This window comes from Eufriesea mexicana, unplaced genomic scaffold (genome assembly GCF_001483705.2).
Source record: "Eufriesea mexicana isolate 0111107269 unplaced genomic scaffold, ASM148370v2 scaffold4744748507, whole genome shotgun sequence".
In the NCBI taxonomy this organism is placed as follows: Eukaryota; Metazoa; Arthropoda; class Insecta; order Hymenoptera; family Apidae; genus Eufriesea; species Eufriesea mexicana.
Window position 1 is genome coordinate 181,670 of NW_016907981.1, and position 12,412 is coordinate 194,081.

The following is a 12,412-nucleotide window of genomic DNA, read 5'->3' on the forward strand; positions in this document are numbered from 1 at the left end:
AAATTCGCGAATAATATTCATTTTTGCTTAATTAATATTTCAACTATTCTTCGAAAATATTAAATACACGTATTTTACGTTTTTAATCGCTTAAATAATTATTCCAATTCAAAATATTTCTTCTCGGGACTATGAAATAAATTATTCCCAAAGTTGCGTTTAATTTTCAATAATTGTTATTGACCGTGTCCAAAGTCTTTTATTTTATATTTTTGAAAAAGAAATATATTCGATTCTGTCTTGTTCTACCCTACTGTCACCTGTACTAAATTTAATTGGCTCCTAAGTCAACTTTTCCGAAAATAAAATAGGACAAAATTCGCGAATAATATTCATTTTTGCTTAATTAATATTTCAACTATTTTTCGAAAATATTAAATACACGTATTTTACGTTTTTAATCGCGTAAATAATTATTCCAATTCAAAATGTTTCTTCTGGAGATTATAAAATAAATTATTCGCAAAGTTGCGTTTAATTTTCAATAATTGTTATTGACCGTGTCCAAAGTCTTTTATTTTATATTTTTGAAAAAGAAATATATTCGATTCTGTCTTGTTCTACCCTACTGTCACCTGTACTAAATTTAATTGGCTCCTAAGTCAACTTCTCCGAAAATAAAATAGGACAAAATTCGCGAATAATATTCATTTTTGCTTAATTAATATTTCAACTATTCTTCGAAAATATTAAATACACGTATTTTACGTTTTTATTTGCTTAAATAATTATTCCAATTCGAAATATTTCTTCTCGGGACTATGAAATAAATTATTCCCAAAGTTGCGTTTAATTTTCAATAATTGTTATTGACCGTGTCCAAAGTCTTTTATTTTATATTTTTGAAAAAGAAATATATTCGATTCTGTCTTGTTCTACCCTACTGTCACCTGTACTAAATTTAATTGGCTCCTAAGTCAACTTCTCCGAAAATAAAATAGGACAAAATTCGCGAATAATATTCATTTTTGCTTAATTAATATTTCAACTATTCTTCGAAAATATTAAATACACGTATTTTACGTTTTTATTTGCTTAAATAATTATTCCAATTCGAAATATTTCTTCTCGGGACTATAAAATAAATTATTCCCAAAGTTGCGTTTAATTTTCAGTAATTGTTATTGTGATTTTACAGAGTGTTATTACTCCTACCAGAGATATTGTGGAACGTTTTAGGAAGTTTATGGATGTTTGGGGTACACATCGAATGCAGTTACGAGCATTACACGATCACGGTAGTGCAAGCATTGATCGTCTTCGACTGGATCCTTATAGGCCTCACAATTTTTGGCCTGGCAGTGATCTTCGACCCATTAGGCTCATTAAGTGAGAAATATTTAGAAAGTTCAGAGGAACATGGCAAAGTCTTACGGATCTGGTTACGGAGATTTAAATTCCTCTGGTGGATACGTAAAGATGAGAATGCTAAAGAGGCTTTTCAACATGTCGCTGGTGAGACATAGGTACGACTGGCCTAGAAAAGTCCTGCCACAATTGAAAATGAAATGTCCAATTTTTATCACGTGTTCTTTACTCGTAAAGTTTCGATATCTCGAAGAAAATGAAAAAATTAGAAAAATTTCATTAGAAATTCTATTTTCGATTTTAATTGCTATTTACACGAGGTCAATTCTCTCTTATCTCCGCGAATGAGAAATTAATTTCAACTTCCTTGAAATTGTAATATGTAATGATGGAAGATAAAAATTAGTCCCATTAGTATTTTTCGTACAGCATATACAGTGTCCCACGAAATTAGGTTGACAGCTTGAAGAAAGTGGATCAAAATTTTATTACGTTGAATTAAATGATTTCGAATGAAATATTCCACATCTGCGTCTAAAAATAATTTATTTAAAACTGTAATTTTGCAAAATTTGTTAGAACTTTAAATAATAATTTTCTCTTCGATATCTGCTTCTAAATTCTTTATAGCCTTTTTAAGAAATGCATCAATAGGTATATAAAAGAATATAGAATATGTAATCTTTGAATTGTAAACACGATTTCACTTCCAGAACATACACGCAAATCGTGTGATTAATAAAACGTATTCGTAGTCGTTTAAATTTTACCAAAATTTTGGTTTACTTTCTACTACTTTAAAGCTATATCTCGACCCAGTTGCGGGGAACACGCTGTATGAAAATAGCTTTTTGAGCAGATATTCTCGCACTTCTGGTTATCCTCGATACCCTTATTCTATAATTATCATACAAGCATACGATTTACCTATGCAATGAACATCAGTGAAATATATCGAGTACATGAATGATAATTATATGATAATGGGAATAATTCATACTATAATAACACGTATTACTTTTTTATTTATTCTTATTTTCTTAAGAGGCAGGACTTTTTTCTCGAGGGGTTAATGTTATGCATGAAAATTAAATGTTTTCTATTTTTATTCGCAATTAACATACAAGGTACTCGTTAAAAAAATATCCAGTGTAGAATCTGACATGTTTGTTTCTAGCATTTTATTTTTCCTTGATTTCATTACCAAGAAGACTACAAATATGTAAATACAATGAAATGCATTAAAATACGCGTCTTGACACTGGAAATCTCATGATTCACCAGACTTCTTTCTTAAAGCACAGTGAAACTTTATTGGAGCTCTATTTGTTGAAATAAAATTTTAATTTGTTTCTCAAGATGAGTCAAATTGATGTTATTCGATTAGGATTTCACGATAAAATATTTTAAAAGAAGAAGAAAATATATCGAGTTATTAGTATTTATTTTTAACACTAATAATTTCTGTCTCTATTCTATCATCATCCACCGCCATTTTGTACTACACAGAAGCTGTATGCGTGACTAATACTGTTTCAAATCATACTGAAAATTATATTAAATAACCCAATGCGAATTATTTCTTCCATTAACTTCGTGTAAAAATGTTTCTTCGTTTTGAAATTAAAATTCTCTTTATATATTCCACTTTCCGGAATACTCATCCTCGTCGACATCTTCTATTCGTCAATTAACCAAATATCTAACACATAATTTCTCTACTACAGATATAGTTGCATACATGCTTCGGAAAATCACACCACACGAACGATATTTGTAATCTAGCATGAAAATAAATGATGGACCGAATTTTAATAAGCGGAAAATTACAAACGAAATATTATTTTCTAGGATTATTAACTGCTTTGTTCCGTGGAACGGATTTAGTTCCTTCAGACTTGGTCGCAGGATTTATCCTGTTAAGGATTCAACAGAAAAGGGAGGTCCACGAATTGCGTCGGCTAAATCTTCCTCAACTAGCCTGTACTTCCAGTGTGTACTGATTTCTTCTCCTTTTTAAATTTACCATGACTTTTGATTCCAGTTATTACAAATATTTTTTAGTCATTGATAGTTACTTAACATAGTCACACCTAACTTCTATTACTTTTTTGTCATTTCTTCTATTTAAAATATGCAGTCACATAAATTGCTATAGCTGTTACTCGTCTCTCCAGTGTTACGAGATATAGATATCAAAGATGACCCTAAAGATGACTTGGAGTAATTTGAAAATTGTTATTCTAGATGCATCTGTAATTTTTAAAAATACACCAAGCTGGATGTCCTTGGAGAACGCTCTTTACTATATCAAGCTTTCTATAGCCTCTTATGGATGGTTGTATTTGATGTACAAACACACTTGCACCGGCTGTTTCCACATTATTCGGAATATGACTTGTTGTACTTGTTTCCGGTAAGCCATTACACAATCTTTTCATAGCAAAAGTTTGCGTTATAATTTTCGAAGAAAATTTTCGAATATTGCTGAAAGAAACTTGCACGATTTTATGGAACACTACGAAATTTCGTGTTGATTAACCCTTTGTACTGGACGATTTTTTCGTTACAGGAAAATAATTAATAATAATAAGTAATTCGAAAACTTTCTGTCATAAAGTCGATGATAATTTTAAAACTGTAGATAAGAAATCGTATAGAAATTAAGACGTAGAATTATTTTACTTCGATATTCCACGCATCGTTGGGTAATTGTAAATTTCATATATTAATTAATATCCATCTTTAGAATCTGATTAAATGGCGACTTAGAGTCGCCTATCGAGTGCAAAGGGTTAATTTAGGGATCGGTTTGGCTGGATTGGCTAAAATAGCGCTGTTTTACTTCTTAATAAAGTACAATAAGCTTATACGTAGATTGACGGATATGAAACAAGAGGGATTTGTTATGGGCACGTTCGACTTTGACTTCTTACCGACATACTCTTACACACTCTGGGTGATGCTCTTCTTGTTCAAGTTAAATAGGATTTTCAGCTGGATTTTTAAAAGGAATTTAATGGAACAAGCACTGAATTATAAACATAGGATATACAACATAAAAATATGAAAAATATACACATTATACTATACTTTTTATTAATTTATATTTAGGATAAAATATTACATTATACTATGTCGCGTGGTATTCGTTGAAACAGTCTAAACACATTTCAGGTGATTTTGGACAATTGGAACAATAGGTCGTAGTGTTTTTACATTTTTCGTAATTGTCTGCCAATATGTTTACGAGTGGTAAAACTTCACCAAGTCTGCTACTCTGTTCTATCGTTTGGTTATTTGCGAAATGCAAGTTTGCTGATAGTAATTCAAAACGATTACAAGAAATGGAAAATTGTAAATAGGGTCCGTTGACCAACATCTAACGAGCGGTGTCTGTACTAGACGCATCCAAATCGTCAGTCCGATAACGTTCTGGCGCTCAGACAGTAGGATTTGGGCCCCGCGAGAAACTCAACCGAATCGCGTTGGGCGACGAACGTGTTAAGAACTCTTAAAGACTGAAGACTGTTAAAGATTATAGACTATTCATGACTGACGACTGTGTAAACTGGAGCTACCCGCACCCTTGCACCCTTATTTAAAACATTCATTCTGTCCTTTTCCATACCCAGGCTTTCCTTTCCAGTCATGCCCCTTTCCCACGCAACCTCCGTGGGCCAGGTACTTCGATCACTCTGGACGCATCCCTAAACTTTCGCTGGACTCTACCATAAACATTCTTTGCAGTTAATTCGCTTGCACGCGGTCACTTCCATCCTAAGCCCAACACACACTTGGCATTCTTTCAGGGCCGTACTTATTCCAATCCTATATTAATTGATTTCAATTACAGGAGGAAACGCAATCCGATCATCGGGGATAATTGTTGCCAGTGTTACATGGCCGGTGTGAAATCATTAATGAATATAGCCATGGATGACGTTCTATATGCATCGTTCGTCAATCACCTGTGCGAGGTATCCTTGCGATCTGGTATTCGAATCGTGCAAATAATCATTACCTGTCTATGATGAATATCTGTAAAATTTTTTCAGGTACCGTTCTGTGTGTTAGTGAATCACAACAAAGGCAACATTGATATTGCAATACGAGGTACTCTGTCGTTACGTGATATCTTCACCGACGTTGTCGCGGGTGCAGATATTTTTGAGTGCGAAGGCATTCCAGCAGGCTCTCAGGTAGAGATAATTAAATATGGAACTTGGCAAGAATTTTTTGATTTACTATTAGAAAGTAGTATTTACGAGGAAGCTTGTTAAATTAGTATATTTTCTCGAATAAATTGTACACAGTGATAAACTGTTACGTCCACAGGCACATAAAGGCATGATAATGGTAGCTCGAGTGGTTTTGAAGCACTTAGATGATAACAAAGTTTTGGAACAAGCATTTAATACGTACCCTCATTACTCTTTAATGATAACAGGTAAATAGAATTATTAGTCAATCTTTCGGCACATATATATCGTCTGCATATATGGTACATTGAGATTAGTCTTCTTAATATTTGTATTGTGTTTAATTATATTTTATTTGTATTCGATATATATTGAACGCGAAGAATCGTTTTGTATGTAAATTTAAAAAGACCATGTTTTACCGATAAGGCTTTATATATCTTTGAGAAAATTTTTTAACAATTTCATGTAAGGAAATATGTACAGGTCACAGTCTAGGTGCTGGTGTAGGCATCCTTCTAGGCTTTCTGTTACGTCCACGTTATCCATCTGTGAAAGTTTATGCATTCGCTACACCAGGTATATATTTCTTGAAGATTATATAACTTTATCCACGTGTCTAGTTTTGTAATTATTTATTTAGAAAAAATCTTAATTAGAAAAAAATTGGGTTCTTTTAGCTGGTCTTCTATCGAGAGAACTTGTGAAGTTAACAGAAGATTTCGTTTTAACGATAGGGGTTGAAGATGACATGGTGATGAGGATGAGTATTCATAGCACAGAAAATTTAAGAACTAGTTTACTTGTAACCCTTCATGCTTGTCAATTACCCAAAGTATGATTATTATATTTTTAAATATTTCACTAAAGCAATTACATTTCATTGCTATCGAATTACATTTATAATGTATATATTTTTTAAAACATTTTGGATAAAAAGTTGATGTTCTGCTTAGATAGTGCTTAATAGCTGATAATTAATAGGTCAAATAATTAGTAATTAGAAAAAATTTAGAAATATATTTGTAACATTGATTGAAATTAAATCATTTATGCGAATTTCAAATATTTCTAAATGTTTATAATGTAATATATGTTATCTTTCCAGTATAGAGTAGTGTTAAATGGATTAGGCTACATATTATTTGGTATTCCCGAAAAAGATCTTACCAAAACGTGGACTACCTGTAGTTTAATTACCTCTACATCAGGAGAATCACCTTTGCTCGTTAAACAAGACCTAAATACGATAGAGGTACATACATGGTGGTATACATTAAATTATTCATTTTTTTAATGAAAAAATTAGAACAAGGTGCATAAAACCTAAAAGATTTGCATTACAGGAAAATAAGTTATACGAAGAAGATGTCACAAAGAGGAGGTTTTCTAGAGTAAAATTATATACAGGTGGTAGAATACTTCACATACGCAGATGCAAGCCAGAAAAATCAGAAAAGAAAAGGTTTACTACTTATTTTATCTGTTGTTAATTATTCAGTTTTTTCCTTATAAATATATTTTGTATCTTATTATTATTATATTATTACTTATCTGTAATTATACGAAAAATTGAAAAATATTTTACAAAATACATATAAACTACATGTAATATTTTTTCTTGTAGCAAAAGACAAAAAATAAGTGAAAAGAATTTCGAGATGCGATGGGCACAGGCAGAAGAATTTACAGAATTGTCTGTAATGCCACGGATGTTACTGGACCATTTACCAGAGAATATAGAAAAAGTACTTATCAGATTGATAGAGCAACAGAATAATTTGCCATATTATTTTGACCCTTGATAATAATAAAATGGAAGGCAAATTGTATCATTATTGTATTATATTTTTAACGGACTTGTACAATTTGTTATAAATAATTTCTGTATTTTGATACGGAAAAATGCAAGTACTTTTATACTATTATAATATAAGTGCCTTTAAAGTGTACCTTAAAAAAACATTATTATTTGTACAAAACTCAGGATAACGACAAAATAAATATTGCATTTAATTATTATTCGTCTTTACTTTATTATAATAATTATAAGATGCAACAGTTTCATAAAATATTGTAACTTCTATGAATATTATTATTTTTCATTAAATAAAAATTTTCAGTAATATGCTGTTAAAACTTAATATTTACAAAAATATATTTCATTTATAAATAAAACAATATTACATATTAAAAGAATTTTGTAAAAAATTTTGTAAAAATATTCTTGTAAAATTAAAAATTTTATATAATAACAAGATTTTTTTAATCTTTTATCTAAGACTTTTCAGACTTAATAATTTAAAATTTGTTCGAGAAGATTTAAGCACATAAAAGTAAGCTCGAAAACTTTACAGTATATTTTACAATTGTTAACAAATATTTCAAACTATAGGAAATATAAGGGCTTTAAAGTTTTATTAGTTATACATAATTTTTAATAATTTCTAAATTTTAAATATTTCAATTTTTCGATTCATCGAAACACATTCATCGATAGTATGAGTCGATAATATAGATTTTCGTAAGGTTATCCGGCCACATGTAGTAAGAAAGCGCATGGGGAAATACTTAATAATACGATATTTATATAGTGATACAAGTTCAAAATGTAAACAGATCTATGACTTGAAATTGTTAAAAGTATTATTACGTTAGAAAGTCATAAATATAACTCTAAAAGTAAGTACTGTTCAGAGTTTCTGTTATTTTGTATTATAACCTCCTTATTTTTCTTCATACATGTGCTTGACAGTTTTAATAAATATTATAAATATTATACGGCGCTTTTTAATGATCTTAATATTAATATAAAATATATACAAATTTATTATGTTAGAGTAATATTTGAAAAAAATCATTTTAAAATAGATATATAATATTTTTTTAACAGATGTCAGTTATATCCTCAAGAGTTAGTAGTGTTTCATCAATTTTAAAGACTCCTGGAATTAGATCACAACTTATTAGACAATCTAATAGAGTATACTTCAAACTTCCAAAAGATCTTAAAGGTATTATCTATAATTTTGAAGCGGGCAATGGAACAAAAGATTATGAAGATTTAATATGTCTTTTGCGAGATTCAAATATAAAGGTATATATTGCTATAATTATCCTTAAAATAATGTTTATTACCTTAGTTTTATTTAGTTCAAAATAATTTAACATTTCTAATTTGTTTCCTATTATCTTTTATTTTAGGATGCAGATTTAGTAGAATTTTTATCAAACGTAAGGCAGTGTATATCATTACTTGGTCCTGTCCATAAAGTATTTATAGAAACACTTTTACAAATAAAGTGGACAAATCGTTCATTAGATGTAATATCTGCTTACAAAGCATTTATTGAAGATTTAATTTGTATGCAAATTCATTATGCTAAAAATGTAATAGACAGTTTAATTGAACAATTTAAACCAGGTATATTTAAAAGTGTAATAATTATCTAAGTGCTTTTAACGGATGGATTTTTAATAAAAATTTGTAATTTCTATAGATGAAAGTGATGATCCTGAATGGAAAAATGATGGATGCAAAGAAGAAGATGTTCAAAGGTTAAACCATATACATAATACTCTTCAAAAGATTTTAAAAGTTGTACCAATGTAAGGCTTTAATGATATATAATAATATAATTATATATAATTATAAATAAAACTTTAACAAATATTGATTTATATAAATATTTGTTTTAGGTCCAGCAAACTTTTATTACAATCCCTTAGAGCAAGGTTTCCATATATTATTCATGGAACTCGTACACATGAAATATATGTTTATGCATTAATTCAAATATTTGAATATGCACCACAGTTGCGATCCGATGTTCTATCTCTAATTATTAATAGGTAATATATCACTAAAATTTAGTTGTATCATTTTTGGTTAGAAAATGAACTTGTTGTTCTAAGGTACTTATGTTTCTAATAGGTTAATGGTATTAGATGTAAATATACCACGTTTAGAGATAGATAATGAAGAAGACCTAATGGATGATAGTAGTGAATGTGACAGTACACTTGGTAATGAGAATAATGTTGTTGAAGAAAATAATATAACAGAAACAGATAAAATACATCCAATAGCTCATAAATTGGATGTGTGTATGGAACTGATTCTGAAATACATGCATAACTCCTGTTTTATTAATGGAGTTTTGCAAGTAGAATGTTTGAAAAGTCTCTATTTTGATGTATTGCAAATATTTGAAACAGTAATATTACCTACTCATGCAAGTCAATATGTGCAGTATATTATGTTCTATATTTGTAGTTTTAAAACAGCTGTTGTGGAGGCTTTTGTAGATTGGTTATGGCGTAAGGCATCCGATCCTAACGTACCTTCTATTATACGACAGTCATCTGTGGCATACATTGCTAGTTTGCTGGTTACAGCAACATTTGTTACAGCTGGGTATATCAACTTAACATTAAATGTATCATAAAAAATGTTTATATGTATATTTTTTATGTATTTTATTCTTATTAGGTTGGTTAAAACAGTACAGTTTAGAATATCTAAATGGATACATGACTACATCAATATGCAAGATCATTCAAATTACATAGAAGACGAAAATAAAGAACATACTGTATTTTATTCTATTTGTCAAGCATTATTCCTTATAATTACTAAAAGACATAATGATTATCCTGATTCGAAGAAGTGTAAGTATATTATTTTCATTAAACAATATACATATTTTCAGTTTATTTAAAGTTCAATACAATTATTTGCATATTTGTTTTCAGATATGTTATATTTACAAGAGTTGGATTTGGCAAAGATTATAACGTGTAAATTAAATCCATTGAAAGCTTGTCATCCTGAAATTGCGCATAATTTTGCAGAAATTACACGAATGTATCAATTAGCATATTGTTACACTATTATCGAAAATAATACACGAAATCAACTTCCTCTTTTTGATAGTAAAAGAGGAACAACATCTATAGTTGAAAATTTTTTCCCATTTAGTTCTTATATGTTACAACGAAGTGAACACAGAATAAATCCTTTATTGCGTGACAACGTTAATACTAGCAAACATAGAACAACTATTAAATATAAAGAAGATATTGAATATATGACTGAATATTAGGCTTAACTTTTCAAATCAATACTGAGTATATTTTAATCTACTCTGAAGTTATTTGTAATCATCTTTTTAAATAAATTAAATATTTATAACAATATTTTTTTTTGTTTTGAGTCAGATGATTGAAAATATATTTGTGCAATAAACCCTGCTATCTTGTACAATATGTAGAATTTTAACCCAATAAAATAAATTTATTATTATGTTCCTAAGTTTTAAATATCGACATGTAAAAATTTATAATAATTATAACAAATAAATTATAATACGTATCCAACTTTTAATTACATTTATATAAATCTTGATACATTTTACATTACACATTGTATATATAAACATTTCATAAATATATTAGTTTATATGCTTTGAATTTTGATACATTTTTCTTGTGGTATTTTTATAATAATTAGTTTGAAAATTTATGAATAGATAAATCATGGTATTATAACATATTCTTTTTATTTCAAAAGTTTAAGAAATTTTTGTTAGCAAAATTTGAAGACTATATCATTAGCTATCTTCATTATTAATATTATTTATGTGTGAGAATCGAGTAGAATTCTAACAATATAACAAATGTTCATTAATTAATAAACAGCAGTTAAGCACATACTGTGTTGCCATTTCATAAAAACTAATCGTTATGATATACCAAATTTCGCGCCGTTAATGTCTTAGAAAACCGGAGCCGGAAACTCTACTTCAGTGACGCAGTGGCGTAATCTTTTGCGGTCTATCGGTTGCTTTGCGATTCTTTCACGTAAACGGTAACGTAAAATGGCGAATTGGAATTGTTATTTACTTACGCGAAGTATAACGAAATAACTAGAATACAATCCAAGGAATATTTATTACTGCTGAATTCGGAATTGTATATTTACTTCATCTTGCACAAACGACTGTAAGTATCACGGTTGTCAATTTAATAAAAAATTTATAACGTGTGCACTAGACGTCGGTTCATATTCAAGTCGGTAATTCTGCATGTTTTTCACATGAAATTGACAATAAAGCCGCTTTATAAAATAGCAAAATGTAAACGTTCTAATTGATATTTCATTACAATTTTTGCTTAAGATAGTTGAAATTCTAAAATAAGGTTATGATAAAATTCTCGAATAGAACTATCATCATTTACCTTGCACGTTTCAATGTTGAATTACAAATATATTTTATACTATGTGTCAATATGCATAATGCACGTGTTTTTAGTTTTATTTTATAATTTTTATTTCTTCACTGATATATGAAATCCAGATCGATTTCTTTCTTCGTCTTCTAGGTTATGACTGTGTGAAATTTAAATATTTCTCTTATTCGAATTGTTTGAAACGTTGATCTTGTGTCTGCAAATATTAAACCAATAATTAGAACTAATAATAAAGATAACTTGCATATGTTCCATCTTATTTCGTATTTACATATCATACTACAACATATTACTTTATTTATTACTTTATATCACATGTATTATAAAATTTCAATAAGTCAACAAATTTTCTAGTTTCAACTGTGTAATATATTCCTTGTATTTAAATTTATTTACTGTTTATGGAAGTTATGAATTTAATATATATATACATATATATATATTTTTTTTTCATTTTATTCAATTATAGTCCATAAAATTATTAATTACTTAAATAGAAATAATAATAAAATATTGTTAAAGATAAATTTTTATTGCAGTGTTGTTACATTCTATAAACAATTTTCCTTCTTTGTCTTTTTTCCTATAATTTTTAATATGTAATTATATCTATTTAATTTTATATATACAAATTCTTAAGTATAAACTTT

The 12,412-nt window shown here is 28.6% G+C and overlaps 2 protein-coding genes across 2 annotated transcripts; both read left to right on the forward strand.

Moving 5' to 3' along the window:
- Positions 1 to 1,115: 1,115 nt before the first annotated feature.
- On the forward strand, positions 1,116 to 7,466 carry LOC108551236 (sn1-specific diacylglycerol lipase beta). The gene is made up of 11 exons (XM_017905332.1): positions 1,116 to 1,455; positions 3,160 to 3,300; positions 3,556 to 3,724; positions 5,165 to 5,288; positions 5,367 to 5,510; positions 5,647 to 5,758; positions 5,997 to 6,089; positions 6,191 to 6,345; positions 6,619 to 6,765; positions 6,857 to 6,975; positions 7,138 to 7,466. Exons 1-11 carry the CDS (start codon positions 1,191 to 1,193, stop codon positions 7,313 to 7,315), a joined length of 1,647 nt encoding a protein of 548 aa, XP_017760821.1. The 5' UTR covers positions 1,116 to 1,190; the 3' UTR covers positions 7,316 to 7,466.
- Positions 7,467 to 8,051: 585 nt separating this feature from the next.
- Positions 8,052 to 10,615, forward strand: Tif-IA (RNA polymerase I-specific transcription initiation factor RRN3 homolog Tif-IA). Its single transcript, XM_017905279.1, has 8 exons — positions 8,052 to 8,192; positions 8,404 to 8,607; positions 8,715 to 8,934; positions 9,011 to 9,119; positions 9,210 to 9,362; positions 9,445 to 9,927; positions 10,003 to 10,181; positions 10,266 to 10,615. The coding sequence occupies exons 2-8, from the start codon at positions 8,404 to 8,406 to the stop codon at positions 10,613 to 10,615; spliced, it is 1,698 nt and encodes a 565-aa protein (XP_017760768.1). The 5' UTR covers positions 8,052 to 8,192.
- The last annotated feature ends 1,797 nt before the right edge of the window (positions 10,616 to 12,412 follow it).

Coding starts and splice junctions, on each gene's coding strand:
- Tif-IA (XM_017905279.1), top strand. CDS start 8,404: ATGTCAGTTATATCCTCAAGAGTTAGTAGTGTTTCATCAATTTTAAAG. Junction 8,935..9,010: donor AATTGAACAATTTAAACCAG/GTATATTTAAAA, acceptor TAATTTCTATAG/ATGAAAGTGATGATCCTGAA. Junction 9,120..9,209: donor ATTTTAAAAGTTGTACCAAT/GTAAGGCTTTAA, acceptor TATTTGTTTTAG/GTCCAGCAAACTTTTATTAC.
- LOC108551236 (XM_017905332.1), top strand. CDS start 1,191: ATGTTTGGGGTACACATCGAATGCAGTTACGAGCATTACACGATCACG. Junction 3,725..5,164: donor ACTTGTTGTACTTGTTTCCG/GTAAGCCATTAC, acceptor TTTCAATTACAG/GAGGAAACGCAATCCGATCA. Junction 6,090..6,190: donor TTATGCATTCGCTACACCAG/GTATATATTTCT, acceptor GGGTTCTTTTAG/CTGGTCTTCTATCGAGAGAA.